Source organism: Ascochyta rabiei, chromosome 6 (genome assembly GCF_004011695.2).
Source record: "Ascochyta rabiei chromosome 6, complete sequence".
Lineage (NCBI taxonomy): Eukaryota > Fungi > Ascomycota > Dothideomycetes > Pleosporales > Didymellaceae > Ascochyta > Ascochyta rabiei.
The window spans coordinates 837,658-862,031 of record NC_082410.1 but is presented as its reverse complement, the minus strand read 5'-3'; the positions used below and the strand labels follow the sequence as shown (position 1 = coordinate 862,031).

General features: G+C 55.7%; 10 protein-coding genes across 10 annotated transcripts, besides 13 other annotated features; 7 read left to right on the top strand and 3 right to left on the bottom strand.

The window, feature by feature from the left end:
* Positions 1-501: 501 nt before the first annotated feature.
* Positions 502-541: a tandem repeat.
* A 777-nt stretch (positions 542-1,318) lies between these two features.
* Positions 1,319-1,386: a tandem repeat.
* Positions 1,387-1,485: 99 nt separating this feature from the next.
* Positions 1,486-1,533: a tandem repeat.
* Positions 1,534-1,713: 180 nt separating this feature from the next.
* Positions 1,714-1,773: a tandem repeat.
* Positions 1,774-1,934: 161 nt separating this feature from the next.
* Positions 1,935-1,957: a tandem repeat.
* Positions 1,958-1,982: 25 nt separating this feature from the next.
* On the top strand, positions 1,983-4,544 carry EKO05_0004156 (uncharacterized protein; the record flags this gene model as incomplete). Its single annotated transcript, XM_038945512.1, has 1 exon — positions 1,983-4,544. The coding sequence occupies one exon, from the start codon at positions 1,983-1,985 to the stop codon at positions 4,542-4,544; it is 2,562 nt and encodes an 853-aa protein (XP_038799969.1).
* Positions 3,078-3,118: a tandem repeat.
* Positions 3,120-3,175: a tandem repeat.
* Positions 4,545-4,953: 409 nt separating the features above from the next.
* Positions 4,954-5,000: a tandem repeat.
* Positions 5,001-5,105: 105 nt separating this feature from the next.
* Positions 5,106-5,211: a tandem repeat.
* A 533-nt stretch (positions 5,212-5,744) lies between these two features.
* On the bottom strand, positions 5,745-9,104 carry EKO05_0004155 (uncharacterized protein; the record flags this gene model as incomplete). The annotated part of the gene is made up of 2 exons (XM_038938842.1): positions 5,745-8,856; positions 8,908-9,104. 2 exons carry the CDS (start codon positions 9,102-9,104, stop codon positions 5,745-5,747), a joined length of 3,309 nt encoding a protein of 1,102 aa, XP_038799968.1.
* A 61-nt stretch (positions 9,105-9,165) lies between these two features.
* Positions 9,166-9,194: a tandem repeat.
* A 491-nt stretch (positions 9,195-9,685) lies between these two features.
* Positions 9,686-9,714: a tandem repeat.
* A 1,118-nt stretch (positions 9,715-10,832) lies between these two features.
* EKO05_0004154 (uncharacterized protein) lies at positions 10,833-11,441 on the top strand (the record flags this gene model as incomplete). The annotated part of the gene is made up of 1 exon (XM_038945511.1): positions 10,833-11,441. One exon carries the CDS (start codon positions 10,833-10,835, stop codon positions 11,439-11,441), a length of 609 nt encoding a protein of 202 aa, XP_038799967.1.
* Positions 11,442-11,935: 494 nt separating this feature from the next.
* EKO05_0004153 (uncharacterized protein) lies at positions 11,936-12,918 on the top strand (the record flags this gene model as incomplete). The annotated part of the gene is made up of 3 exons (XM_038939020.1): positions 11,936-12,010; positions 12,069-12,494; positions 12,553-12,918. 3 exons carry the CDS (start codon positions 11,936-11,938, stop codon positions 12,916-12,918), a joined length of 867 nt encoding a protein of 288 aa, XP_038799966.1.
* Positions 12,919-14,415: 1,497 nt separating this feature from the next.
* On the top strand, positions 14,416-14,823 carry EKO05_0004152 (uncharacterized protein; the record flags this gene model as incomplete). Its single annotated transcript, XM_059636323.1, has 1 exon — positions 14,416-14,823. The coding sequence occupies one exon, from the start codon at positions 14,416-14,418 to the stop codon at positions 14,821-14,823; it is 408 nt and encodes a 135-aa protein (XP_059492306.1).
* Positions 14,824-14,970: 147 nt separating this feature from the next.
* On the top strand, positions 14,971-17,139 carry EKO05_0004151 (uncharacterized protein; the record flags this gene model as incomplete). The annotated part of the gene is made up of 4 exons (XM_038938838.2): positions 14,971-15,766; positions 15,816-15,966; positions 16,017-16,431; positions 16,483-17,139. 4 exons carry the CDS (start codon positions 14,971-14,973, stop codon positions 17,137-17,139), a joined length of 2,019 nt encoding a protein of 672 aa, XP_038799965.2.
* Positions 17,140-17,798: 659 nt separating this feature from the next.
* Positions 17,799-18,452, top strand: EKO05_0004150 (N-terminal methionine N(alpha)-acetyltransferase NatB; the record flags this gene model as incomplete). Its single annotated transcript, XM_059636322.1, has 2 exons — positions 17,799-17,967; positions 18,040-18,452. 2 exons carry the CDS (start codon positions 17,799-17,801, stop codon positions 18,450-18,452), a joined length of 582 nt encoding a protein of 193 aa, XP_059492305.1.
* Positions 18,453-18,469: 17 nt separating this feature from the next.
* Positions 18,470-18,498: a tandem repeat.
* Positions 18,499-18,765: 267 nt separating this feature from the next.
* On the bottom strand, positions 18,766-19,770 carry EKO05_0004149 (uncharacterized protein; the record flags this gene model as incomplete). The annotated part of the gene is made up of 3 exons (XM_038938798.1): positions 18,766-19,231; positions 19,284-19,564; positions 19,615-19,770. 3 exons carry the CDS (start codon positions 19,768-19,770, stop codon positions 18,766-18,768), a joined length of 903 nt encoding a protein of 300 aa, XP_038799963.1.
* Positions 19,771-20,885: 1,115 nt separating this feature from the next.
* On the top strand, positions 20,886-22,290 carry EKO05_0004148 (Phosphatidylserine decarboxylase; the record flags this gene model as incomplete). The annotated part of the gene is made up of 2 exons (XM_038939123.1): positions 20,886-20,970; positions 21,023-22,290. 2 exons carry the CDS (start codon positions 20,886-20,888, stop codon positions 22,288-22,290), a joined length of 1,353 nt encoding a protein of 450 aa, XP_038799962.1.
* A 109-nt stretch (positions 22,291-22,399) lies between these two features.
* On the bottom strand, positions 22,400-23,460 carry EKO05_0004147 (Delta(3)-Delta(2)-enoyl-CoA isomerase; the record flags this gene model as incomplete). The annotated part of the gene is made up of 4 exons (XM_038939085.1): positions 22,400-22,947; positions 23,039-23,096; positions 23,165-23,332; positions 23,401-23,460. The coding sequence occupies 4 exons, from the start codon at positions 23,458-23,460 to the stop codon at positions 22,400-22,402; spliced, it is 834 nt and encodes a 277-aa protein (XP_038799961.1).
* An 849-nt stretch (positions 23,461-24,309) lies between these two features.
* Positions 24,310-24,374: part of a tandem repeat that runs on past the window's edge.

Genomic DNA, 24,374 nt, shown 5'->3' with positions numbered 1-24,374 from the left:
GGTTGGATGGTGACCAGCAAGTGCATGGTAGCACGTCAGTCATAGCCTGGCTGTGGTATGTAGGCCTGGCGCAGCATCCGGGTTCTGTTGGTGGCTAGAGCGGTCGCGGTCAGATGAACAGATACCCCGCTTCGAGATGGATTCTATGGAAGGTCGACCGTTGACCCGGTGTTCAGTCGTGGCACTGCACAGTCACGGATTCGACACATGTCACCTATCAGCCAACGAGATGCAGCGAAGACGGAGCCTGTTCCTGCACGCGATGTGGCGCGGCGAAGCATGTGTGGATGAAACGGGAAAGCCGCAACTAGCGAGCTGTGCCAGAATGGCGGATGCATCAAGTGACCGAGGGTGAGGATGGTGAGGTGAGAAGAGCGGTGAAGGGCGGTGTAGCGCTGTGTAGACAGCGGATGGAGATGGAGATGGAGATGCTGTTGAGGGAGTAAGAAGAGGTGAGGCTCAAACGTCGAGGAGGGGCGAGCCAGGACAGGAGAGTTGAAGGGGTTGAAAGGGTGGAAAGGGTGGAAAGGGTGGAAAGGGTCCAAGCTCGCGTATCAAAGACGAGCATCAGCGATGCATTGCATGCGTGCGTGCACTCGAGGTATTACGAGGCTGATGCTGAGCGATGCATGGGGGCTGCGGTGGAGTCGAGTGGGCGTGTGCAGTCAAGGAGCTTGGCTAGCGCGGAGGACATGCTCGTACTCTGTATGCAGCTCGGAGGGTGCAGCGGCTGGAGGGAAGGGTCAGAGGATTCAGTGGGCGGCATGCGGTGGATCAGGGTCTCGTTTGGATCGATGCATGAGCCACTGCGCACCAGGTTGGGTACGTAGCCGTGGACAAGCGCCGGGAGCTGGTGGAAGAGGGAAAACCTGCTTCTGGACGTGATTCTGTGCAAGCGACGAAGACCGAGGTCGACGATGGCAACAAAGAGCCGGCCGAGCAGGTCGAGGCGGGCAAGCAGGTCGAAGGCGTCGAACAGGCCGAAGGGGTCGGGCAGGCAGGCAGCGTGCAGGTGTCAAGGTGAGACGGATGTCGGAAGGAGCCTGTCAGCGGGCGCCGTAATTCGCGCAAGCCAGCGGACAAGAGGTGCTCGCCGAGTTTGGACCTGGTTGTGCGACTTTGACATGGAGCGGCCAACGGTGCCAGAGTGCCAAAGTCGAAATCTGCAAAAGCCCAGCGTTGCATTGGCTGCTGCACCAGGCCACAGACAGAACAGGAGCCGGCCTAGCGCTTTTCCCCAGCACGCCAACACGGCCACCGCACATGAAATGAAATTCCTCTCCTCCCTTCTCCATCTCCATCTCCGGTTGTGTTGAACGCTCTGCACTGCTCTGTTCTGCGCTGCACAGCACAGCACAGCACTGCTCGGCTCTGCTCTGCTCTGCTTGGCATCGCGAAAGCTTGCATAGCACTCCGCCCCACGCTTGCTCAGCACCCCCAGCGCCTCCGCCTATAGGATCACGGCCAGCCCTCCTGGAGCCCTCTTGCGCGCCTGCGCGCCTGCGCGCCTGCTCGCCTGCCCGCCTGCCCGCCGTTGCCACAGCGTGTCTGAAGATCCTACCATCGTACATCATCTTCGCAGGGCATCCCTCCCCACGTGCGGCTGCTACAATCTGACAGCTCTGCCACGCCATTCATCTTACTTCGGTCCGACCTTTACTGCACGCACTTGCACCATGTTCTCCATATTATAGCAACACGTCCTCTGGGGCCCCACCTCACCACCACCGCTACCACCACCACCACTACTACCACCACTACTACCACCACTACTATCAATATACTCAGTAATACCACCACCAACTCGCGCTTCCTTGCCACCATCCCGGCTCTGTCTCCACTCTCCGCTCTTCCGCTACCCATCTGACACCGCGCTTGCCATCGACGTCTGCGCCACACCGTAGACGTCCCACGGCGACACATCTCGGCACTATACACACACACACACACACACACAACTGCCCCACCACCAACCAGCAAACATGGCGAACGAGCACCATCACATTGGGAGAACAGGTGCAGCGGGCACGAGCATAATACCCACTACCCTCACCACAACGCCACCCACAATGTCTGCAGAAGAGGAAGTACCGGCCGACGTCGATGAGCCTCCTGAACAAGGGCGCACTCCACGACCGGCACCGCTGAAGATTCAGCCCTCGTCGACATCATCCTTCACCAAGATTTCGAAACCAGCCATAGACCGCAAAACTTCTCTCTTGACCACCGCCTTGAAATCCGCCTCGAACACGAGCTCGCCTGTCGACGACCACTCCGACAGGGATCCGCCTCGCGGCATGTCGTGCATCTCCACGTGGAGCAACAGCACCATTTCGACCACTGATCTGACGAGTGACGGAGGCTTGACAAGTCCAGGCACAAGGACGTGCACCCCGAGCCCACCACTACCCTCCACCATGATCCACACCATGCTGCCGCCCTTTACAAAGAAGCCCTCCGAGCAGCGTATTACCTTTGTTGGCCAGGAACACGATACCGCTGCACCACCCAAGACGGCACCATCCGTTGGTGAGCAGGGAGTCGAGGCAACCTTGGGCAGGAAGAGGCGCATCATGTTTGCTTGCGGCGGCAACAAAGAAGAGAAGAAGCCAGTGGAGGCACCCGTGAAGCCAGCGACACCCCCGCCCACACAAGAACCGCCCAAGCGTGCTTGCACCATCAAGTTCGCCTGCCCCACCAAAGTCTCTACAGAGGCTCCCTCGAGACCCAAGGCCCAGCGCCGTGCGGCAAGCCCAGCGCCAGTGGCACGTGGGATACCTTCGTCACCGAAGCCATCCCCAAGAGCCCACCGTGACTCGGACTCGACCGTTCGCAACAATTCTCCCATCAGTGTCCGCAAGGTATCCATCGTCGACCGAACCCGTCGCTTGAGCCAGAACGCGGACCTCGCCCACACAGAAGCCTACCGTTTCCACGAGTTCGCAAGCTCAGAGGAAGAGGTCGAAGAATGGACGCAAGAGGTCACATGCCACCGAAATCGACTTACCATTGGCGACACGCTCAGAGTGGAAAACAACCTCCGTCAACTAGTAGAAGAGGTCGAAGAAGAGGCCCTGGAAGACGATGAGGACGATGAGGATGATGCAGCAGATGATGAAGATGACGACGACGACGACGACGATGATGATGATGATGATGACGATGATGACGATGACGCCGACGACGAGAATAACAGCGACGCGTACAGCGATGCTACCGATGAAGGCTTCCAAACAGACGACGAAGAAGGTTTCGCAGTCTCGGACGACGAGAGCGACGTAGGATCTGATTACAACTGGTGGGCCCCAGGAGCTTCGACTGCAGCCACGTCCGTCGATCATATTGGTAATCTTCGACCCAAAAACCACCGCACTGTTTCCGAGTCGTCGATTGGTTCTCTCGAGAGCCGGAAAAACGGACTCAAAATGTTTGAGCGAGAGGACGGTCAGCGTGCAGAGGGTCCGTCAGGCCCATCGGTCAGGCGCAAAAAATCAAAGCCGGTGAACATCCGCATACCAAGCCCAGAGCTTCCCGACAGCACCGACTTCGTTTGCGGAACCCTCGATGAGGATCGACCAGCAGAGGAGGCTTACATATCGAATCTGGAACGTCGCCGCGCAGCCAAGCACAAGCCGGCACCCCAGGACATTGACCCCAGCTTCCCAGCTTCTGATCCTGAGCTGGTTGATGAAGACGAGGAGGACGAGGTGGACGACATTGAGAACCCTTCCGAAAGCGACAATTACTTCATGATGCACGGACGAATGGACCTCATCGACGGTGCACCACGTGGACGTCGCAGGGACACTCTAAAGCAGCGCTCTCCTCCAGCAAACTCACCGAAACGATTCCGTTCACCTCCACCAGCCAAGCGCGCTGTGCACCGATCCCCTCCGCCTGCCAAGCGTGCAGTCCATCGCTCCCCACCTCCCGCTAAACGTGCGGTTCATCGATCTCCGCCCCCACCCACTAAGAGGCTCAATCACCGTTCTCCACCTCCGTCGAGCAAAAAGGCTGTACATCGCTCCCCACCACCTCCGCGTGCGCTGTTTGGCAAATCACCAGTACGCGCACGCTCCCCTGCGCCAGTTCGCCTTCATTCGCCACCTCCGTCTCGTCACGGCACTGCCAACGTTCTGGCATCACGACAGCGCTCTGCAATGTCGATCAAGTTTGGTGGTATCGGCGAGCGACCAGCTTTGACAGTGTCGGCGTCCCTGCCCCGCACGCCCATCACCGCCCACCACAACCCTCTCGAGTACGACGAAGAAGAGACGAGCACAAACGACATGCCAGTTCGTCGTGCCATCGACATCCAGGTGGGTCTGGAAAAGAAAAGGCAACGACGTAGGGAACAGCTGTACAGGAAGCAACATCGCAAGAGCACCAAAGAGAAGCGCCCGCCGCCTCCTGGACGAGGTGCAGAGCGTATGCGTGGAATCGGCCTGCAGATGGCCGCGCACAAAGGCAAAACAACCGCCTTCAATCCCTTCTATGTTCCGGCAACACCGGATCAGGAGCACATGCACGTGCTGTCCGTATAGGAGGGCATGTCGAAAGTGCTGAACAGCGCCGCCAACGCCTCCGTTGGCCTTTGACATGATTTCGCACACGGTGTGAAACGTGCTGGTCGCTGTTCACACTGTCCAGGTAGAGCAGCCCGCAGACGGCACGCTCCCAACGTTTAACTTCTCTTGGAAATATTTCATCATAACGCTAGCTCCATGCTTTCGCTGCTGGGCTACTCATGTACATAGCCAACTATTTTCAAATCATATCTTCTTCTGATGATGAATCTGATCCAACCCCAATGATGAACCTACACGATCTTCCCATTCCCTCTCCAGACCGTCGACTCTGCTCTGCTCTGCTCTGCTCCTCCCATTGGCATCCGAGTACCCTACCACAGCACGTCCCCGCAAACGTCCCCGCAGCATGGCATGGCATGGCATGGCACAGCACAGCACAGCACAGCACAGCACAGCACAGCACAGCACAGCCCATCCCATCCCATCCCACAGTCCAAAACCCCAAGATCGTAACCCGCACATCCCCAAGGCCCTTCCATCCCTCAAGACCCGAACCCGCTCTTCCTCTTCCTCTTCCTCTGTCTCCGTCTCTGCCTCTGTCTCTGCCTCTGTCTCTGTCTCTGCCTCTGCCTCTGCCTCTGCCTCTGTCTCTGTCTCCGTCTCCGTCTCCGTCTCTGTCTCTTCCCCCACAGAACTAGGCCCCGTATCCACTCTCCTCTCATCCTACTCGGCCGCTGTGTGCACGTCGCTTGCAGACTCGCTTCTCAGCGCACACCTTCCACGGCATCGAGCTATTTTCTGCCGGCGTGAAGCGCATTGAGGCATCGCTGTGCAGAAGTGGATAGGAGGAAGGAGGCTGTGTCTGGACGCAGGATCTGGCGAGATGGTAGCTGCTGGGTGTGTGCGGCGGGTTAGAAGGGAATCACCGGGGATTGTGGCATCGAGAGATTTGTTTCTATTGTAGTCTATGGCAAGATGAGTGGTTGTGTGATGGTAAGGTGGTATCTGGTTGTGGTATGGGAGCGCTGCGGTTGTATGCAAAAAAAAAAAAATCACGCGGCAAAGGACAAACGCCAAAGCACCCCGATGCACTGACGCGTCCCAAACACTATGCAAGTAGTTCAAAAAAGAGGGGGGAAAAGTTGGGGAGGACAAGTGCAACGTGCTGACGCAAACACCACGGCGGACAAAGACGTGTAGGAACGTCATCAACCCTCACACTCGATCCTCCGCAAAGTCCAAAACCTCGCAGTCATCCTCGAAGAAGCCCTCCTCGCCCTCCTCAGCGCCATCCTTCTTGGCACGCCTTCGTCTCGTAGTCACGACAACCTGCTCAACCTCCTCCTCGTCATCGTTGAGGATGAGCTTGTTCTCGATCCTGGCGGCAACACCTGCTACAAACTCATCTTCGTCGAGATCATGAGTCTGTGCGGCAGGTGATGAGATACGTATCGCTTCAACGTCCTCACCAAAGAGCCAAGGGGAGCCATCGTCTTCATGGTGAAGGTTGCTGGCAAGGCCTGGTGTGGACGGTTGGTACTCGCTATTACCCTCATCTATGCTGGTCAAGGGGCGCGAGTAGACGAAGCGACTGACTCGTCGGTCTGTGTAGAAGGGCTGATATGGTGGGTTCGTTTCGATCTCAGAGAAGCTTAGAGGTGCCAATGCCGTGCCGGAAGCTTTGCTTCCACGTGCGGCGAGCTTACGTGGCAGAGCTCGAGGAAGCCACTCTCCGTAGACGTCGTTTGATACGTCCTGATCGCCAGGCTGTGGGAAAAGCTGCTCGGCGATCGAAGGAGGGAACGATGTATCTGGAATGGCAGCCAGACCAAACTCAACCACCTTCCTCTTCGTGATCGACGTCGCATTGGAAGATTTGCCCTTGCCAGTGGCAGGTCGCATCTGAACCCGCCAGATCTGCAAAGCACCGCCAGCAACCAGCGCGATAGATCCACGACCTTTGCCGGAGAGCCAACGCACGCTGTGAGGCTTGACGCCGCTGGGTGAAACCGGCAATGCGAGTTTGTTATCGCCAGCATGCCGAATGTTGTTGATGGACTTTCCGACACCCGCAGCTACAGCTTTGCTGGATTTGGCACCAGCAGCAGGAGTCATGCCGAGGCTGCTGAAGGTAAAGCGCGAGCCATTGCTGGTGGCACGGCCACGAACAGCATTGAAGAACGGCTTCGCTGTACCGTTGATCACTTGCATTGCAGAGCCGACTGCACCTCCGTTGTTCGTAGGTACGTTGTCAATCCTCGGTTTCGCTGAGGCTGCTGGACGAGTCCGTCTGGAGGGTGGCCACTGGAAGGCTGAAGCAGGCATGAGGAACATGTGCACTGTGCCCTTGTCGGTAACGACAGCCACTTTGTCGATGCGCGGAGCTGACCACGCCACATCGACAACGTTCGTGACCGTGATGCGAGCAAATCTAGCGACCTGTCGCACATGTGGTCCTGTTGCTTGTTCTCTGGTGGTCTTGCGTGCTCTCTTAAAATTGATGCGCTTCAGGTCCCACACATCTTGAAGGTCACCCTTTTTGCTGATTGTCATCAGCATCAGACCAGTCGGAGAGAAAGACAGAAAGCTGCAGCCTTGGACGGCCGGGATGATTGCGATTGGCTGTAAAGCGCTCTTGCTCCGTGTTTCTTCAGCCTCGATGAGTTTCTGCAAGTCGTGTATCGCGATCACGGTGGCCTCCTGTCGTGGCTGAGTTTGGTTGTGGCCATGCGTGGGTGGAAAGTAGTGCTGCATTGGGTCCTGGTATGGTAGACTGTTTGCCGAGCCCTTGTTCATGTAGCTCTTGAAAGCTTGCATGCTCTTCTCGGTGGCCCATCGTGCACCTTGAATTGCAACCTGAGTTCCTTCCCTTGTTAGTCGGTTCAAGAGGGTATCCACCTCAGGCGTGTCTACGGCACAATTTGAAGACGGCTGAGGTGGTGCGCTGTGATGTGCGACGCCAGGCGGGCGCTCATAGTATGGAGAAGTCAAAGCTGTACCGTTGATCGGATATTGCGAACTGGATGCAGGCGGGGTTACAGCGAGCCAGCGGTCAGAAAGGGAAAACACAGGCACGCCATATTTCTCAGGAGGAATGTCCTCATGGCTTCCATCCGCACCACTGGACGCACTCGAGGCTGTCACTCGCTCACGGAGCTGAACAGACGTCCAGATCTTGCCTATACAGCGAAACCGCTCCGAGTGTTCCTCATAACCGTTGGGGTATGGAGCGAAGATGAACAACTCTCCACTCGTTCCTGACGCCACGACTACGAACTTGCCGTTCGCATCGACCACCCATTCGCCGACCGGAGAAGGAGGCTGAAACAGAGGACTGTCAACGGGAGTGATCAACGGTACCAGAGGACTCGTGTATAGAGTCGCCAGCTTCGCCTGCTCTTTGAGGGAGTACACTTCAATGGTAGTCTGGTAGCCGCTGACCTGTGTTGCAGAGTCTCTGCTAGAGGGCCTGCTAGGAGACTCTGAGGCAGAGTCATCGATGACGGACGAGGAGCCACTGCCACTGTGACTGCTGCGACTTTCCTTCACTACCGGGCCATGCAGAGTGAGGGCGATCAACGGCCTGGAGGCAGCCAGAGGATCTCTCCTAGAAGTCCAAGGTAGAATCTTCGCGCCGATAACACTGCCTCTTAAGCCTTCCAGACGACCTACAATATCGAGCTTGCCCTTCTCCACCCGAAAGACATCCAGACCGCCCTGAGAGCCAACAAGTAGAACGTTCTCGGTAGTCCGAGCCGCTTCATCACCAGCGGTACTCAGTGTGTCAAATCCACAGAAGTACCCCTCTTCGCCGGGTGCAACACGGCCATCTCGAAGCCCATCCAGACCAAGGTCGAGCTCCGGTGCGCCGTAAAAGTGGGCTTGCGGCTGGTGGGGTAGGGGTGGGTTGCCTGCAAAGTTCTGTGACAGTGGACGGCCGGTGTACTGCGAATAAGTGGACGCTCTACGGTGCTTGCCTGGGGAGCTCTGCAGGCGGCCACCGAACGTGGCCTGCTGGTTGGGGTGACTCAGAGGCCGCGCTCCCGCCATGGGAGGCGAGTTTGACATTCCGGGTGACATGTACAGTCCGTCTCGAGCACTTGGTGAGTTCTGGAATGTCGGTGGTGAGCCAGCTATGGCTATGGCGCCGTTGCCTGGAGAGGCCTGGTTGCCGAAGAAAGGCAGTGACTTGGTCCACTCGGTGGTGTACTGCGCGGTCGCTGTCCTGGTGGCACCAAAAGCCGACAGCAGTGGCGAGGTGGTTGCATTATAGTTGGTGGGTGGAGAGGTGGAGGAGACGCGCTGGGCGGAGGGCGGCGACTTTGTTCTGCGGCCTGGTCAGTGGGTGCCTGAGGGGGCAGGGTGGGTGGCAGCTCACATCTCGCGGGGGTAGATGCGTGTAACCCTCTCCCCGTGCCTATTGTGTCGTCCCAGCTCATGTCTCGACTTGCGCCCGGGCTGGTGGGGAGTGTCCTGCACCTTGAGAGGGTTGCGCTGCTGATGCTGGCGGTGGAGGTGGGTGAGGTTGGAGACAGGCGTCGTGTGCTCGGCGGGGGAGTTGGGCGATGGGCTCATTCAAGCAGCTGGGCGTGGTTTGCGGTGGCGGGCGCAGAGGGTGAGCTCTGCTGCAGGCGGTGTGTGGTGTGGCGGGAGTGGAGGGTGTGGGGGAGAGGGGGTGCTCCGCGCCGAAAGGGTAGGAGCGGGTGAGCCCGGCGCGTGAGGCGGACGGTTCAGGCCGCCGAGGTGTTGCGTCATGCACCAACCCGTGAGTGAGTGCACAGTGGGCTGTGCAGCTGGACGGACGGAGCCCGTGCTGGGACAGAGGGCAGTGCGAGTGACGGGTGTCTGTAAGGCTCTCTCGGCAGCGGCGCCTGTGCTGGATATCGATAATGGCGGTGCCGGTGCTGGATATCGATAACGGCGCCTGTACCTGAGTGGACGCTGTCGTGGTCGATCAGCCGCGGCACCGGGAGCTTCAAGTGCGTGGGAGCCTCAAGTGCGTGGGAGCTTCAGGTGCGTGGGAGCTTCAGCTGCGTGGGAAGCTCCTCGGCTCACAACGCGGAGGCGACGAGACAGGTTGCGTGGGCCAGAGCGGTGCTTGCGAGCGTTCAGTACGTGTCGTCGAAGGGGTCGAGAGGCGTGCAGAGGTCGTGCATGTGCTGCGTGCTGCGTGCTGCGTGCTGCGCGCTTCTATCTTGCTCCCACCAGCTCGACGTGCCCGCATGCCCCTCTTGATGCAGGTGACCTCTAGCTCGCCCGCCGCCAATCCGCGCCATATCAGCGCCTTCGTTGGCCCACGTTGCGCGCGCTCGCTCCGTCGCTCCGTCGTGGCCACGGAAATCTGTTGAATCGATCTGTTGAATCGATCTGTTGAATCAATCTGTTGAATCGATCTGTTGAATCAATCCCCTCCATAAGCAGCTCGCACAATCCCTTGCGAACCATGCATCGAGTCCGAGATGCGGGGGGCGTCTGCACGGCGTCCATCACTCGATGACGTCTTTGGCTACACAGCATCTCCTCCCGCCCTGCCCATGCGCGCTTGACACCTCAACAGTCTGCTCTGATATCCCTGCTACCCTTTGAGTCTTGACAAAGAGGCTACTCCGATCTGACAAAGAAACACGGCCGCGCTTTCGTGCGGACGAGAGCAGCCTGTTTGAGCCCAGATTGCCGTTTCCGTCAGGACACGGCCTCCTGACGTGCTACAAAGTATCAATCATCTAAACACCAGAGGCGAAACGCGCTTCTCCTGATCAACGATGGAACGAGACGTGTGCACTTGCTCCTACTGCCCTGGAAACAACGAGGGCTGAGGTGTATTTTCCTTCACTGAAGCTGCCTGCCACCATCGTTGATCCCTCTTACTGCTTGCTTTCCCCCCAGCCACCATGCGTGTCTGACAGTCTTCAGACAGGCCGCCAGAGCCACCAAAGGGTCTTTCGTCGATGAATCTGTACAGCTTACTGCTAGAGGTGCGGACTCGCCAGCAAGTCATCTACCAAGACCCGGTCAGATCCGTGGACCGAACAAGTCCAGCCATTCATTCGCTGCGCATTATACCAATCACGGCGTTACCACCGCAAAACTTGTACATCTGCATGTATGAACAATTAAGATAGACGAGCACTTGCCTTGTGAGTGGCAGTCATCAAGACCATCGGTCCTTGTTCTTATCATCTCTTCCCGATGACCGAGCAGCTAAGGATACGCCCGACCGAGCACCTTCGAGCCGTTGCCTTCCTCTCAACATCTGCAAAAGCCAGGAAGGGGCCCGTCAGCACTTGATCCAATTCGTAGACCATGGCAGCCCAGCACCTCAAAGCACTTGCCTTGCTGCTCTCCTTCCAGATCATCGGCGTCTTCTCCACGTTCACCAACTTGCCTGACGTTCCCCCAGGCGACTTCAACGTCAGCACTCGGATCGAGATCCGCAGCACCAAGCACGCCGCCTGGGAGGCTCTCACCGATTTCGCTCGTTACCCGGAATGGAACCCGTTTGTGCGCGCCTCGATCATGGTCTCATCTGACAACATCACGCTCCCGGACCAGTATCCCAGAGAAGGTCGTCGTCTGTTCTTGCGCACTCAAATACCACCTCTGCCCATACCTGTCGATAAAGACACACCAGATGTCGAGCTCCACACACAGTACTCTTACGAAAACGTCACGCATGTCCAACGCGGCCGAGGACGACTAGCATGGGCTTCGAACGACTCTTCCATCCAAGCGGAGAGATGGTCAGCTGTCAGCAACCTTGGTCGTGGCAGAATGCTCTATGAGAGCCGGGAGGTCTTCAACGGCGCGCTGGTCAAGGATCTGGCGACGCAGCTTGGGAAGGCTCTGCAGGCTGGGTTTGATGCGCAGGGTCAGGCACTCAAGCTGCTGCTTGAGGAGTGCGACAGAGATTGAGGGTAGCGGCTCCTTGTTTGACTCTCGTCGGTGTTCTTGATATGCAATTTGAATTCAACACAAGTGCTGCCGTGTCTTCTCTAGTGAGCGAGGTTGGGGCGAGTACGAATAACAAATCCAAGTCATGGTAGAGTCTCCCTATCGCTAGGACATATAGAGCCCCCATCTACATTCGCTAGACCCTGAGGTCGCGATAGTTGCCACCATGTATCGTTCGTGCTCGTCTCATGCTCAAACCCCCAGCGACCGTGCGACTAGCGGCTGGGCGGATGTGAACCCTTGTCTGTGATGCACCCACGTTATCGCTGTCGCAATCCTGCGGTCACGTCTCGACATCAGGCGCCTGCTCACAATGACTCCAAGTCCCACTTTCGCCTTGAGAGCGTGATCTCGGTATTTCCGTTCTTTGCGCCCGAGCGTTCAATAACTGCGTCGTGCCATTTGCCGTCATTCCCTCCTTTCTGCGCCCTCTACCGCAACCCGGGAGCCTCACCATGACTTCCCCAGAGCTAGAAGCCTTTGCCAAGGCAGTATCGAGGGTTTTGGGCTGGGCCTATTTCCTCTGCTGGGTACGCCTCATCATGGCAACTAGCTGTGCCGTACGATGAATACTCACGCGACCTGCAGTCTGCGAGCTTTTACCCGCAGCCCATATCGAACTATGCGCGCAAATCGACGCTCGGCCTTGCCATTGACTTCCCCACACTCAACGTCCTCGGCTTCTGCATGTACACCATTTCTACTGCCTCGTTCCTCTACTCGCCTGCCATACAAGCGCAGTACGCGCATCGACACCCTGAAGCGCCAGAGACGACTGTGCGCTTCAACGACTTTTTGTTCGCAGCGCACGGCGCGCTCATGTGCATCATCTGCTACAGCCAATTCTTCCCCAAGATTTGGGGATTTCACGTCGGGAAGACCCAACGGGCTAGCAAAGCCGTGTTGGGTATATTCTGGGGCTGCGTGGTAGCTATCGTCTGGACCATACTCTTGGTAGGGTGGAGAGGGCGGGACGGCGGATACGACGCAGATGCTTGGGCGTGGATCGACGTGGTGAGTGACGCTGCATCAACGAGGCTGCGTACTGTCGCTACACTACTGACGGCCGCAGATCTACGTGCTTGGATACGTCAAGCTCATCACTGTGATATGCAAGTACATTCCGCAAATGTGGGTAAACTACAAGCGCAAATCAACCGTGGGATGGAGCATTTATCCTATGCTGATGGATTTCGCTGGAGGGTGGCTCTCGCTGGCTCAGTTGGGTATCGACTCTTCTCTGCAACGTGACTGGACGGGTGTGACTGGAAACCCGGTCAAGTTTGGGCTCTCCAACATCACCATCCTCTTTGACATGGTCTTCATGCTGCAACACTATGTGCTATATCGCGGCTCAGATGAGCTTCTAGACGACGAGGAGCTCGAACCGTCACGGGATGTAGAGCGCGAAAGACTGATATCTGAGCGGGACAGCTAGTTCCAGCAAGCACTCAACTGTAAACACCAAAAAGCACAAACAACCCATGTGGACGCACCCTGGCAGAGATCATCCAACCCACAGCGCGCCGAGGCGGACTCTGCAGGCCTGGGTCTGGCGCACCAAGGTTCTTCACTCCTCCTCGTGCAAAGAGCGCAGTGACTATGACGTCGGTGTTGTGCAACATGCCAAAAAGAAAGACTAGAAGGTTTGCGGTTCGGCCAAGTGCGTGGAGATGTTATCGTGGAAGACACGCTTCCAACCCACTCGCGCGCCGAATTCGCGTCGGGGAAGGGGGAAGGCGCAGGCGCAGGCACGCATTCGGCTTCGTCCTGAGCCCGATAGGACCAAAGCAGCGTCCTCGCAAACCTTGGGTACAAAAAGGCAGGAGCAGGGCGGGAAGGTTGGGCCCGAATTGAAACGGAAAGTTTGTGGGCGCGAGCGAGCCGCGTTGTCCAGATCCGCTAGGCCATGTGCGCTTCGATAGACTGTGCATGTCGTCTGAACCTTGAGGCGCTGACTGAACTCTGCGTGAAACGTTCAGGAGAGCATCAGCTTAGAATCTACACTCATGAGGTTAGAAGCCTGTTTCGCACTCCGCTTCCCTAGCGTGGGCGAAGACGTGCTGTGACAGCTATGACAGGCATGCGGGAGTCTGTGTGTCTAGACGAGTAGATGGTTAGATGGTCTGGGAGCACTCGAGGCTCACGCGTGGTGGTCTTGGCATGGCCTCTCTTCATCCATGTAGGTATCAGCATGCATGGCACGGCTCTGCGGATCATGCACGGCACACTGCGTGAGCCTGGGAAAAGAGATCTGACTGGCGCGCTTTGATGTGGGGTTGGGAATGCAGTCGCGACCGAGCTCCCGCATTCGCGTCTGAGGCGCTTTCTCAGTGAGGAACTTGTTCGCTGCCGTGCAACCTCCAACCCTTCTTTTGCGTCAATACCAAACGCCGCCAATTCGCCAGCACAGACAATCCACTTCAAGTTGACAGCCGTAGCTGCATCGCGCCGCAAACGTCTGGCCTTGTCTCCATTCGACAACGTTTGACTGTGCTCATGGCACCAACGGCATCCACCTCGACGATCCAAGCTTTGGCAACTTCCTTCACGAGATCGGGTGGTCCCGAGCCAGAGAGTATTGGACGGGCAGCTGGCTCAACTCCCCAGAGCCAGGGATGACTAGGCAGTCCACCCGCCGAATATCAGATCTGCCGTTAGCATCATCGAATCGAAGGTTTTAAACACACGTTGCCGCTCGTGGCTTAGTGTCACGCCATCCTAGCTACGAAGCTTCGGTTCCAACGTGTCTGGTCTGGTCCCTCAGCTCAGCTCGCTGTCTTGGTACGTTCATCTCAATTCGGCTTTGTCGTCATGGTCCCGCCTTTTGCACTCGCGTTCGGGTGCCGCCAACACACTTCCGTTCATCTTCAAGCCTGTCCACGCTTGAACCTGTCTCTGGGTCTTGCCGCTTCGCTTCGTCTTTCCTTCAGCTATGCACATGTTCAAGTACAAAAGACGATCGGCTCATGACAACTGTTCCTCTACGCAGTCAGCCACCACCGCTAGACCCACCGACGCTGCAGGCACCACCAACGCTTCCTCAATGGGGAGTGTAGGCGAAATGATCCCGGCATACTACGTCGATAGTGTCACCGCTGGAACTTCCCCCAATGCAGACGCCAGACTCCACGGCGATCTTGATGGTCCGGTCAACGAACCCTTGGTCGTGGACTTTGCTGCAATGCATGATGAGCCCGGCATAAATGGTTTCCAGTCCCCTCCCGCATCGCCCTCCACTAAAGCCGATGCGAGTTGGCTCTCCGACGACGATCCCGCCGCGCCACCAGACTTCTCCGGTCGGCGAGACATATCCCACCACATTCCTTTAAGGACAAGGTAAGCTATAACACATTCACTGCTGCATGCATAGCGGCTGATCTGGATCAGCTCCAGTGACGCTACTACCAAAGTGAAAAGGCGAAGCCTCTTTGGACGGTCGTCACGTAAATCAAGCTTAACGCTGGATTCTCAAAGCACATCTCACCTCATGCCGGAACCACGACGTCTTGTTATGTCTGAGTCACCAGAATCTCAAACATCTTACCCACACAGTTCATCTCGACGCGGCAGCATAGGAGGACATAGTTCGGTGCGAGGATCAAGCATAGGTCCCACCACCATGCGCAGCTCGGCCGATTCAGTCATTTCGCAAGACTCCTTCACGCCGTCAATAGCAACAGGGACTCTCGTTCCTTTGCAGCAGAAAGGCGTTCTCGAAGAGGGCGACCGCCTATCACCTCTACTTGAAGATGACCCCAAATCATGGGATCTTGTCGAACCTGAACAAGACAACCTGAAGGTATTCTCGCTCGAGGCGCGGTCCGAGCAGCTGTTTTCCAGAGAGCATCTTGCTGCCATCTTCAAAGACACGCCATCTCTACTCCGCTTTACCTCCTTCCTCAGCATAGCACGGCCAGGGTCTGTGCCCATTCTCATCTACTACCTCGATGCCTTGAAAGCACTGCGTGCAATCAACTACGCCAATGCCATTGCAGAAGCACTAGAGCCCATCCCTGGCCTGGAGTTTACAGACAGCCAAGCACGGCCTACCGTCAACGGAGTCCTGGAAGAAAAGGCAAGGCTGGCATTCGATATACTGGTCCGGGACGACCTTCCGGCATTCATCACCCACATCTTCACACAAGTTGTGAGTGTCAGTATATCGAAACGCGTCACTGGAAATCTGCCCCCCTTGTTGCGTGAGGCTAGCGAAGGACTGGCGGAGGTGTTCTGTTTGACAGATCCCTCAAGGAAAGACAACCCCATCATCTTTGCGTCCGAAGGTTGGTTTTGCAGTTGGTTTGGAATTGAATAGCGCTAAAAATGATACAGAATTTCACCGGACGACACAGTACGGTGTCAGCTATGCCATCGGGCGGAATTGTCGATTCCTCCAGGGACCGAAGACGAACCGCAATAGCGTCGCGCGCTTCAAGGAGATGTGCATGCAGGGCAAAGAGCACAGTGAAGTGTTCTTGAACTAGTAAGCAGCATCCTCACACATCTCGAAAAGACACGCTAATTGTCCAACAGCCGGCGTGATGGCTCACCTTTCATGAACCTGCTCATGCAAGCGCCTCTCCTTGATTCTCGGGGTAATCTTCGCTACTTCATCGGCGCTCAAATCGACGTCTCTGGTCTTGTCAAGGACGCCACGGACCTGGATGCCTTCCGGCGCATGCTTGACCAGGAAGATGGCGTTGTACCCCCGGAAGAGGCCAAAGACGAGTTCCAGGAACTTAGTGAGATGTTGAATAATGGCGAGCTAGACACTGTGCGTAAATTTGGTGGTAACATGCACCGAGACCACCTCGGCGACCAAGACGACAAAGCGAGCGGTGTCCAACGACCTAGACTGCTCATTCAAGATCAGTCAACGTTTGACGTGGAGACGGCGGAGAAGCCACTACTGAAACCCGAGGGTAGATTGGTTGGACCGTACAAGCACGTAAGTTAAAACTAGCTCACGTCAAAAACGTAGTGCTGACCCAGTTCGCAGTACCTCCTCGTCCGCCCTGCGCCCTCCCTCCGCATCCTCTTTACATCTCCCTCCCTCCGCGTTCCGGGCATACTGCAATCGCACTTCCTCGACCGCATCGGCGGGAGCAACCGTGTGCGCGAATCTGTTCGTGACGCGCTCGGCGATGGATCGCGCGGCGTAACAGCCAAGATTCGATGGCTGTCGCACGCGGTCCCAAATCTGGAGACGTCGCACGATGAAGGGCGGCCGCGCTGGATCCACTGCACACCACTTCTAGGACAGAGTGGTAGTGTAGGGATCTGGATGATCGTCGTTGTTGACGAGGATAAGCACGCACAGCCGAACCGCAAGTTCAGACAGGCGCCTCCTGTCGCAAGCGATATACGAAAACCGTATCAAGGTGGACAAGCGCATCGGGATCTGAACAGCCGGATGAACGACGTCGATCTGACAAGCGACGAGCGAGACACATATGGAAATACGAATCGTGTCGCCAGTCCCACGTACGACAAAAATGGCGCAGGGGGGCATAAAAGCATGCTTCTCGACGCCATGCGGTCTTCGTCGAGTCCGCGACGGTCGATGAATGATCAAAGAGGTATGCACTCGAGCACGAGTAGCCTGGAAGACTACAAGTACCGCAATGGAAACAGCGTGGACTCGTTTCAGATATGACTGCATCCGGTCAGCAGCTCCGAAGGGAGTGATGACGGGAACGGTGAAGGGAGCTTGACGGACGACACAAAATACAGTGGAGAGGAGGACCGGGATGGCAGCGTCTGCAGTGCAGCGAGCGACGGCGGTGGAATCCTGAAGACGATTACCATCGAGATCAAGGTCAGCGACTCGGCAAGAGCGTCATTGGACTCTCCAGCAAGATCAAATGTAGTGCCCAAAGAATGGGAGGACGTGCCGCAGTCGAAGACAGAGCAAGAACCATCTCAGCTCTTGAGTATGGTCGTCGAAAAAGTCTGATTGGCAAAAGCCAGACGGCGCGCGGAGCAATCGTAGGGATTGTGGGTGGGAGTCTGTTGTACGATACGACGGAGTGCTATATACCCCTCGGGAGAATTTCTGTGTTACAGTACTGAGCAATCTAATTGTGCGATACCACCATGACAAAACTCTGCCTTTTCATTCGCACGCAGCAAGTGTACTCCACAACGCGCCATAGCAGCCTCCCAACGCGAGTCTGCGGCGGTTCGGAGGTAGAGCGGGCTCTGATTGGATCAAACCAGAAGGCAGGTGTGAAAGCAACCCCACCCCACCAAAACACCGTCGCACCCCGCAGTCAACGGTCTCACGACAACGCCGACAGTCCGCAGTTTACGAGCATGGCAACCATTCGCCCCATGCGGCCAGACGACCTCCTGAAATTCTCCTCGACCAACCTCGACCACCTGACCGAAACGTACAACATCGGCTTCTACCTCGAGTACCTGACCAAATGGCCCGAGCTATGCCAGGTCATCGAGGGCATCGACGGCGCGATAGAAGGCTACAGTGCGCACTCCCCCCCCCCTCTCTCTCCATCTATCCGCCCACCCAACCCTCAGCCCGCACTAACGCGCGCAGTCCTCGGCAAACTAGAATCCTCACCCTACCGCACACCCATCGAGCCGTACACGCCACTAGCCGCAGCGCAGCTCCAGCCCAACTACCTACCCTGGCACGGGCACATCACCGCGCTGACGGTCGCCCCGTCTGCGCGCCGCCTGGGCCACGCGACCGCGCTGTCTACCGCGCTCGAGCGCTCCTCTGACGCTGCCACCGCTTGGTTCGTCGATCTGTTTGTTCGCGCTAGTAATGAGATTGCTAAGGATCTTTATCGCAAAATGGGTTACAGCGTTTATAGGCGCGTGGTGGACTACTATAATGACGGCGAAGATGCGTTTGATATGCGGAAACCGCTCAGTAGGGATCGGGGGAGGGAGACGGTGAGGGACGGGGGCGAGGAGGTCAGGGTTAGTGCTGAAGATGTTTGGTGAGGGGGTTGGGGAGGTTATGTGTGTGTGTGTGTGTGTGTGTGTGTGTATACGCTGGAGTGGATGGTTGGTGGGTTGGGATGTGGTTTTGAGGAAGCGTTGGTGTGGGATCTTGCGAGCGTGGTGGAGAGGGCCGGTCGAAGCAGAGTGTGAATAGGGAAGTACCTTTGCTTTCTGAGCGTTCTTCGGCATGCATAGAACGGCGAGGTGTAATTGCAAAGTGTGAAATAGGTGTAGGTGTCTATATGGGTATCATCGCCTCATCCTCATCTACATACGGCCCTCTCCTTGCTACCATCCCATCACCTCAAGCTGATCAATCACCGCCATCCACCGTAGACGGCGTGACTGGGCTCTCTTGATTCACAGCGCGCAGCGTATTCAGCATCGGCGGCAATGGCACAGGCGAGCCGAAACCATCTATACCACTCTCGCCGGACCAAGAGTAGTGGGACTGAGGGTATGAATTCAGAGTGCTGTCGTTGCAGGGTGAGGAGGGTGCATACTGTAGGTACTGGCTCCCGAGCACATATGGCTGGAATGGCTCTACAGGCTCGCCGTCGATGTCTGGAGATGCGGGTGGTAAGACTGGTTCTGCGTGATTACGGACGGGTGCTGCACTAACGTTGTCGAATGGGTTGAGCTGCTTCTCCAAGCCGCCTTCGTTGGCTATCTCGGCGGAGAAGCGCGGTGTCGGGCCGCCTGATGGTGCTGGTGACACTGTGGACCGACGACGCTTAAGGTCGAGCGCAAGCAGCGTTGTGGTGCCGATCCAGAGGAGGCTGTAAGTTATTGATCAGTACTGAGCTCCACCCTTTGAGGAGCCATACTTACACCTGGAGACCATTGAGCACGGCACTCGCAACGAGCGCTCTAGAATAGGTGCGGAAATCAGTGTCCCGCTTTGCAAATGATGAGCAGATCTTGTCGCTCTCTGGAGAAGAATTGCATTGGGAGTTCCATTCGTGTGCCAGGCTGGCAGTGAGTCCAAGGTCGACAACCCAAAACACGAGCATCCAAGCATGGAGACCCAAGGATACATAGGTGTTGTCGAACTTGGCCAAGAATGTGCGAGAGGCGATCATCCATGAGGATACGACAAGACTGCAAATGGCCTATGCATCGTTCAGTGCCTTGGTACGTCAGTGAGAACCGCCCAACTTACGACGACCAGAGAGTAGATCAGGACGTTGTACGAGATGTAATCAACGCCGTACGCAGCCAGACCCAGGACTGTGATCGCCAGAACGACTTGCGCAACATGCGCGATCAGAGTCGGCAGACGCCTCCGCGCCGGTTGCTGTGCCGCCGTTCCATCCATTATGAATCTTACTGTCAAAGTGATTATGTTGTTGAGTGTCTCCAGGACGGAACTCAAGAAGTTGAAAGACTTTAAAATTGACTGTAGCAGACAGAGACGAGCGCGGATGTTTGTGTTCTTGTATAGGCACAAATATGGGCACCAGTGCACCCGAAACAGTCTCAGAGTCTATCTTAGGCCAACGCCCCACATCGTCACCTGTGTTGGACAGTCAAAGCACACACTGAGACTGCGCACGTTCAACCCATTCACGTATGAGTCGCGTTGCTTCCGCGATACTTCCCCACGTACCCACCCGGTGTGTGGATAGACGCAAGGGACGCCGTACAAGCGACATGCTTAGCGGGGCATCCTCGTGCTGCTCATCTGGAAGAAGGTATCGAAGACAACCGTGATGTCGCTTGTGTAGATCACTTCCGCCAGACTGGCCAGGAACATGGTAGAATGCAAGCACTTGCTGCCGTGTGATCTAGATTGGTGCCGAGATAGCGCATGTCTGAGACAATATGTTTCTAGGTCTTCCGAACAGGGACACTGCGACAGGGAAGGTCGTAGACAGATGTCGTTATTCTAGGCTGCGGGAGTTCACGCACAAGTACCAGGTAGATGAACGGAAGGGGCCGCCAATGGAAACAGCGATGGTGTTGTCGTTAGCCGGTCGTGAATGGGAAGGATTGGCGCGTGAAAGGGTTCAGCCGAAACAGGCTAGACGAATGGAAGGATCCTCCCACGACACTCATCTTCTCAACTCATCGACTGCGCTTTGTCTTATGCTTAGGGACTCGTCATTCCTACTTGGATCCACGTGTGTTTGACTCTCAACTGGAACGCTGCCAGCTACTTGGTTCCGCATGCCATTGATGGACATTGTATCTTCCTTGCGTATTGACGTCCTCCTCGATACATGTATGTGAATAGGACAAGCCTGGATCACTGTAACGCATCATAGTGCCCGCACTTCCATTAAGTCCGGGTCGATGAATACCTGGTTGTTGACAGACCGTCCCATGACGTCAACCTGATGAGCGGACGCGTAACGCTTACGGCTCTCCATAAAGACGAAGCCTTCCGTAATATGATCAACATACCGAAAACAGTAAACTGACAGAGCGAAGATGACTTCAAAGACGAACCAAGACAGCGCAAAGGATGTCCCACAGGAGCACCATGTGCACAGGACAGGCTCATGGCTTCCAGCGGGTAAGGCGGTCAAATTTGAGTCTAGCAATCACCACTACTCACACATTCATAGATCACCGCCATGTCAGAGACTGGATATCAGACATCATAGAACACATCGATAAAAACCCCAAGGACCTTCATCCAGTCGTCAAGGAATTCAAAGACCTCATTGAGAACAACACCAGGATTTACCTTCTCGTGAACGCAATGTTTGAGGAAGTGCCACAGAAGAAGCCCTACATAGAGGACCCTGTAGGCCACAGGCAGGTGCGAGACTATCAGCATATGTTGGAGTTGTTCAACTACCTTCTCACAACCGCGCCTTCCTGGAACGATAGGGAGTACTCTGTCGGCATGGTTGGCACACCGTTTAATGCCATCATTGACTGGCCCATGGGAACTCCCAGTGGTTTTGCCTTCTTCCTCGACCCTGAAGTCAACAAGATGTTAAAGAAGACGCTGAACGCGTGGGGGGAATTTCTGAGCTCCCCCGATTCTGCCTACGTTCTTGGAGACGACTCAAGCGGATGGTTCAGCAAGCACGGCACAGAAGATCTTGCCATAACAGCAAATGTTGGTCAGACCAACTACAGCTTCGATGAAATCTTCAAGTGTGAGCCTTCTAAGAAGTACAAGGGCTACACGTCTTGGGATAGTTTCTTCACCCGCGCTGTTCAGGAAGACAAGAGACCTGTCGCCTCGCCAGACGACGACAACGTCATTGCTAACTGTTGCGAGTCGAAGCCATACAAGGTCGCAAGGGACATCAAGGCACGCGACACGTTCTGGGCGAAGGGGCAGCCATATTCTCTGAACGACATGCTGTCGCAAGACCCACTCCACGAGAAGTTCATCGGCGGCACGATCTATCAGGCCTTCCTCTCCGCTCTGAGTTATCACCGCTGGCACTCGCCCGTTAGTGGTAAGATCATCAAGTCATACAAGGTTGACGGAACATACTTCTCCGAGCCACTCTTTACAGGCATCGGTGACCCGCAGGCAAAGGGCAATATGGATTCCGCAGGCGAGAAGACAGGCCAGGGTTACCTCACTGCCACAGCAACCCGAGCCATCATATTCATCGAGGCCGACAACAAGGATCTTGGGCTCGTATGCTTCCTAGGTATCGGTATGACCGAAGTCAGCACGTGCGATACTACAGTAAACGAAGGTGACCATGTCAAGAAAGGAGACCAGCTTGGTATGTTCCATTACGGCGGAAGCTCACACTGCGTCATTTTCCAAAAGAGCGTTGAGTTGGAAGGCTTCCCTAGTACTGAGGATCCTGAGCACAACGTACCCGTGCGATCGAAGCTGGCCGTGGTTAAGAAGAAGTAGGCTTAGAAGAAATAGGCTTCATGCCAGCTAGTCAGTCACCCACCATAAAACACACAATCAGTGAATACGTAAACCCGATATTCGTCACTTAGTGACCTATTCTACACTCCTATATTTTTGACCTTGCGGCCCTCTTCTCATCCAGCTCCTTCCTCTTCGCTTCAAACCTCTGCTTCGGCGCATCCTCTACGAACCTCTCGCTCAACGCATCCACAGCCCTCACAACGGCAAGCAACCTCTGGTCTCGAATCGGCTCATTCTGCAACCTTTTCATCTCGCACATACTCTTCCCATCATTGACAGCCAACTGGTCCTCCAGAAACTTGACCATCTTCTGCTGAAACTGCTCTCCTGTCTCCTCCCAGACATAGTTATACAAACCCGCATCGAGCAGCTCTTGGGCCGTGAGTTTGCGCCCGAACATAAGGAAGTCGTTGGCGCGATGGATGCCAATGGACTGCGCAAACGAGAGCGCAGACCCGTTCTCGGGCACCAGACCGAGCGCTGAGAAGGGACATTGCAACCACGCGGTCGACGACGCGAGGACGATGTCGGCGATTCCCGGGAACCAGGCTGCGCCGCCGCCGACGGCCGGGCCGTTGAGCGCTAGGATCAAAACTTTCTTATGGTCGATCATGGATCGGAGGAGCTCTTGTGCTATGGCGAGGAATCAGCGGGGGGAGACGGGGGAACGGCGCCGCGCTATGACGTGCACAGCTTGAACGGGAACCAAACTAGGCACTCATACCGAGTGAAAATCTCCCCAAGAACTTCATCTTCTTCTCCGCCAGATCCGTCGGGTTGGACTGTTACCGTGCTGCTCAGCCAAAGAAGCTCCGTCCCATCCGCGCTAGTTTCGAGTGGGGATACGTACATCGTCGTGGGTGATGCTCGTGACATCAGCGCCTGCGGAGAAGAAACGGCCCTCGCCTGTGAGCACGGTGAAGATTGTGTCTGGGTGCTCGTTCAGGGTGCGCAGCGCGGAGATGGTGTTCTGCATCAGGTTGCCGCCGAACGAGTTCAGGGCTTTGGGCCGGTTGAACTGCGATATGTTAGATTGGGTACGCACGAGAGGAGACGCTATAGGATGTTGGAAATCGAGGTTCTTACTTTGATGATTCCAATCTGGCCCTTGATCTCCAACTTGATATCTGTGTATTGGTCGGCCATGGTGGCGGTTTCCTTGTCACTCTACCTAGAGTAGCTCTTTGTGGCGCAGGTCGAATGCTTTATCTCGACTGTCTGATTTTCCAGTCTTCAACTGCTATGACTGTACGTTTTTCTGGAAGTACGTCAAACTTTGCAGCTGCGTACAGATATGGGAGTCGTGGTGATCGGCGGCTTAGCCGCAGCCGCAGCCCCGCAAAACGGTGTCCCAAGCCTCGGTTCGATGGCATGTGGGGACGGTCTGCATATTCACCGCTGAGTAATCCCACATCTGAATCGGTTTCAAGGTTTTCACATGCAGAGATAACTGAGCTAAAAGAAATGTGAGAACAGTTGGAAAGATACATCCATTACCGTGGACTAGTAACAATTTTCGTGCAAATACGTTTTTTCTACAAACAACGCCCCGTTTCAACCCTATATACCTCCATCACCTGCAATCTAAATTAACTGTTTGATATCTTAAATAATAGCCTCTAGCGACCTCTATCTATTACAGGCTCTAAAGGCTCCTATCTCGCACTTGTGAAAGATCAAAATGTAGAGGTCTTAATAGGGTGCAGCCTGTAATAATCATGTTAGAGCTTAGAAAAGTCCACCTTTACAATTATATTACTAGCCCTACGCCTGTTTTATAGAGATTCGAAGTAGACAGAAGAAATATCATTTGTCTCTTTTTAGGACTATAATCTCTAATGGCTTTATTACTTACGTGGTGTTAATAAAGGGTAGCCTACAATAATTGTCCAAGTCAGTGCGTTGACTCACGCCGGCCTCATCACCCAGGAGCTCACCCCCCGTCCCTAGAGCCCTAGCCAACAGCCAAACAAATCTGCCTTTTTAAGCGTATAACTCTCTCTCTCTTTCTCTCTCTCTCTCTCTCTCTCTCTCTCTCTCTCTCTCTCTCTCTCTCTCTC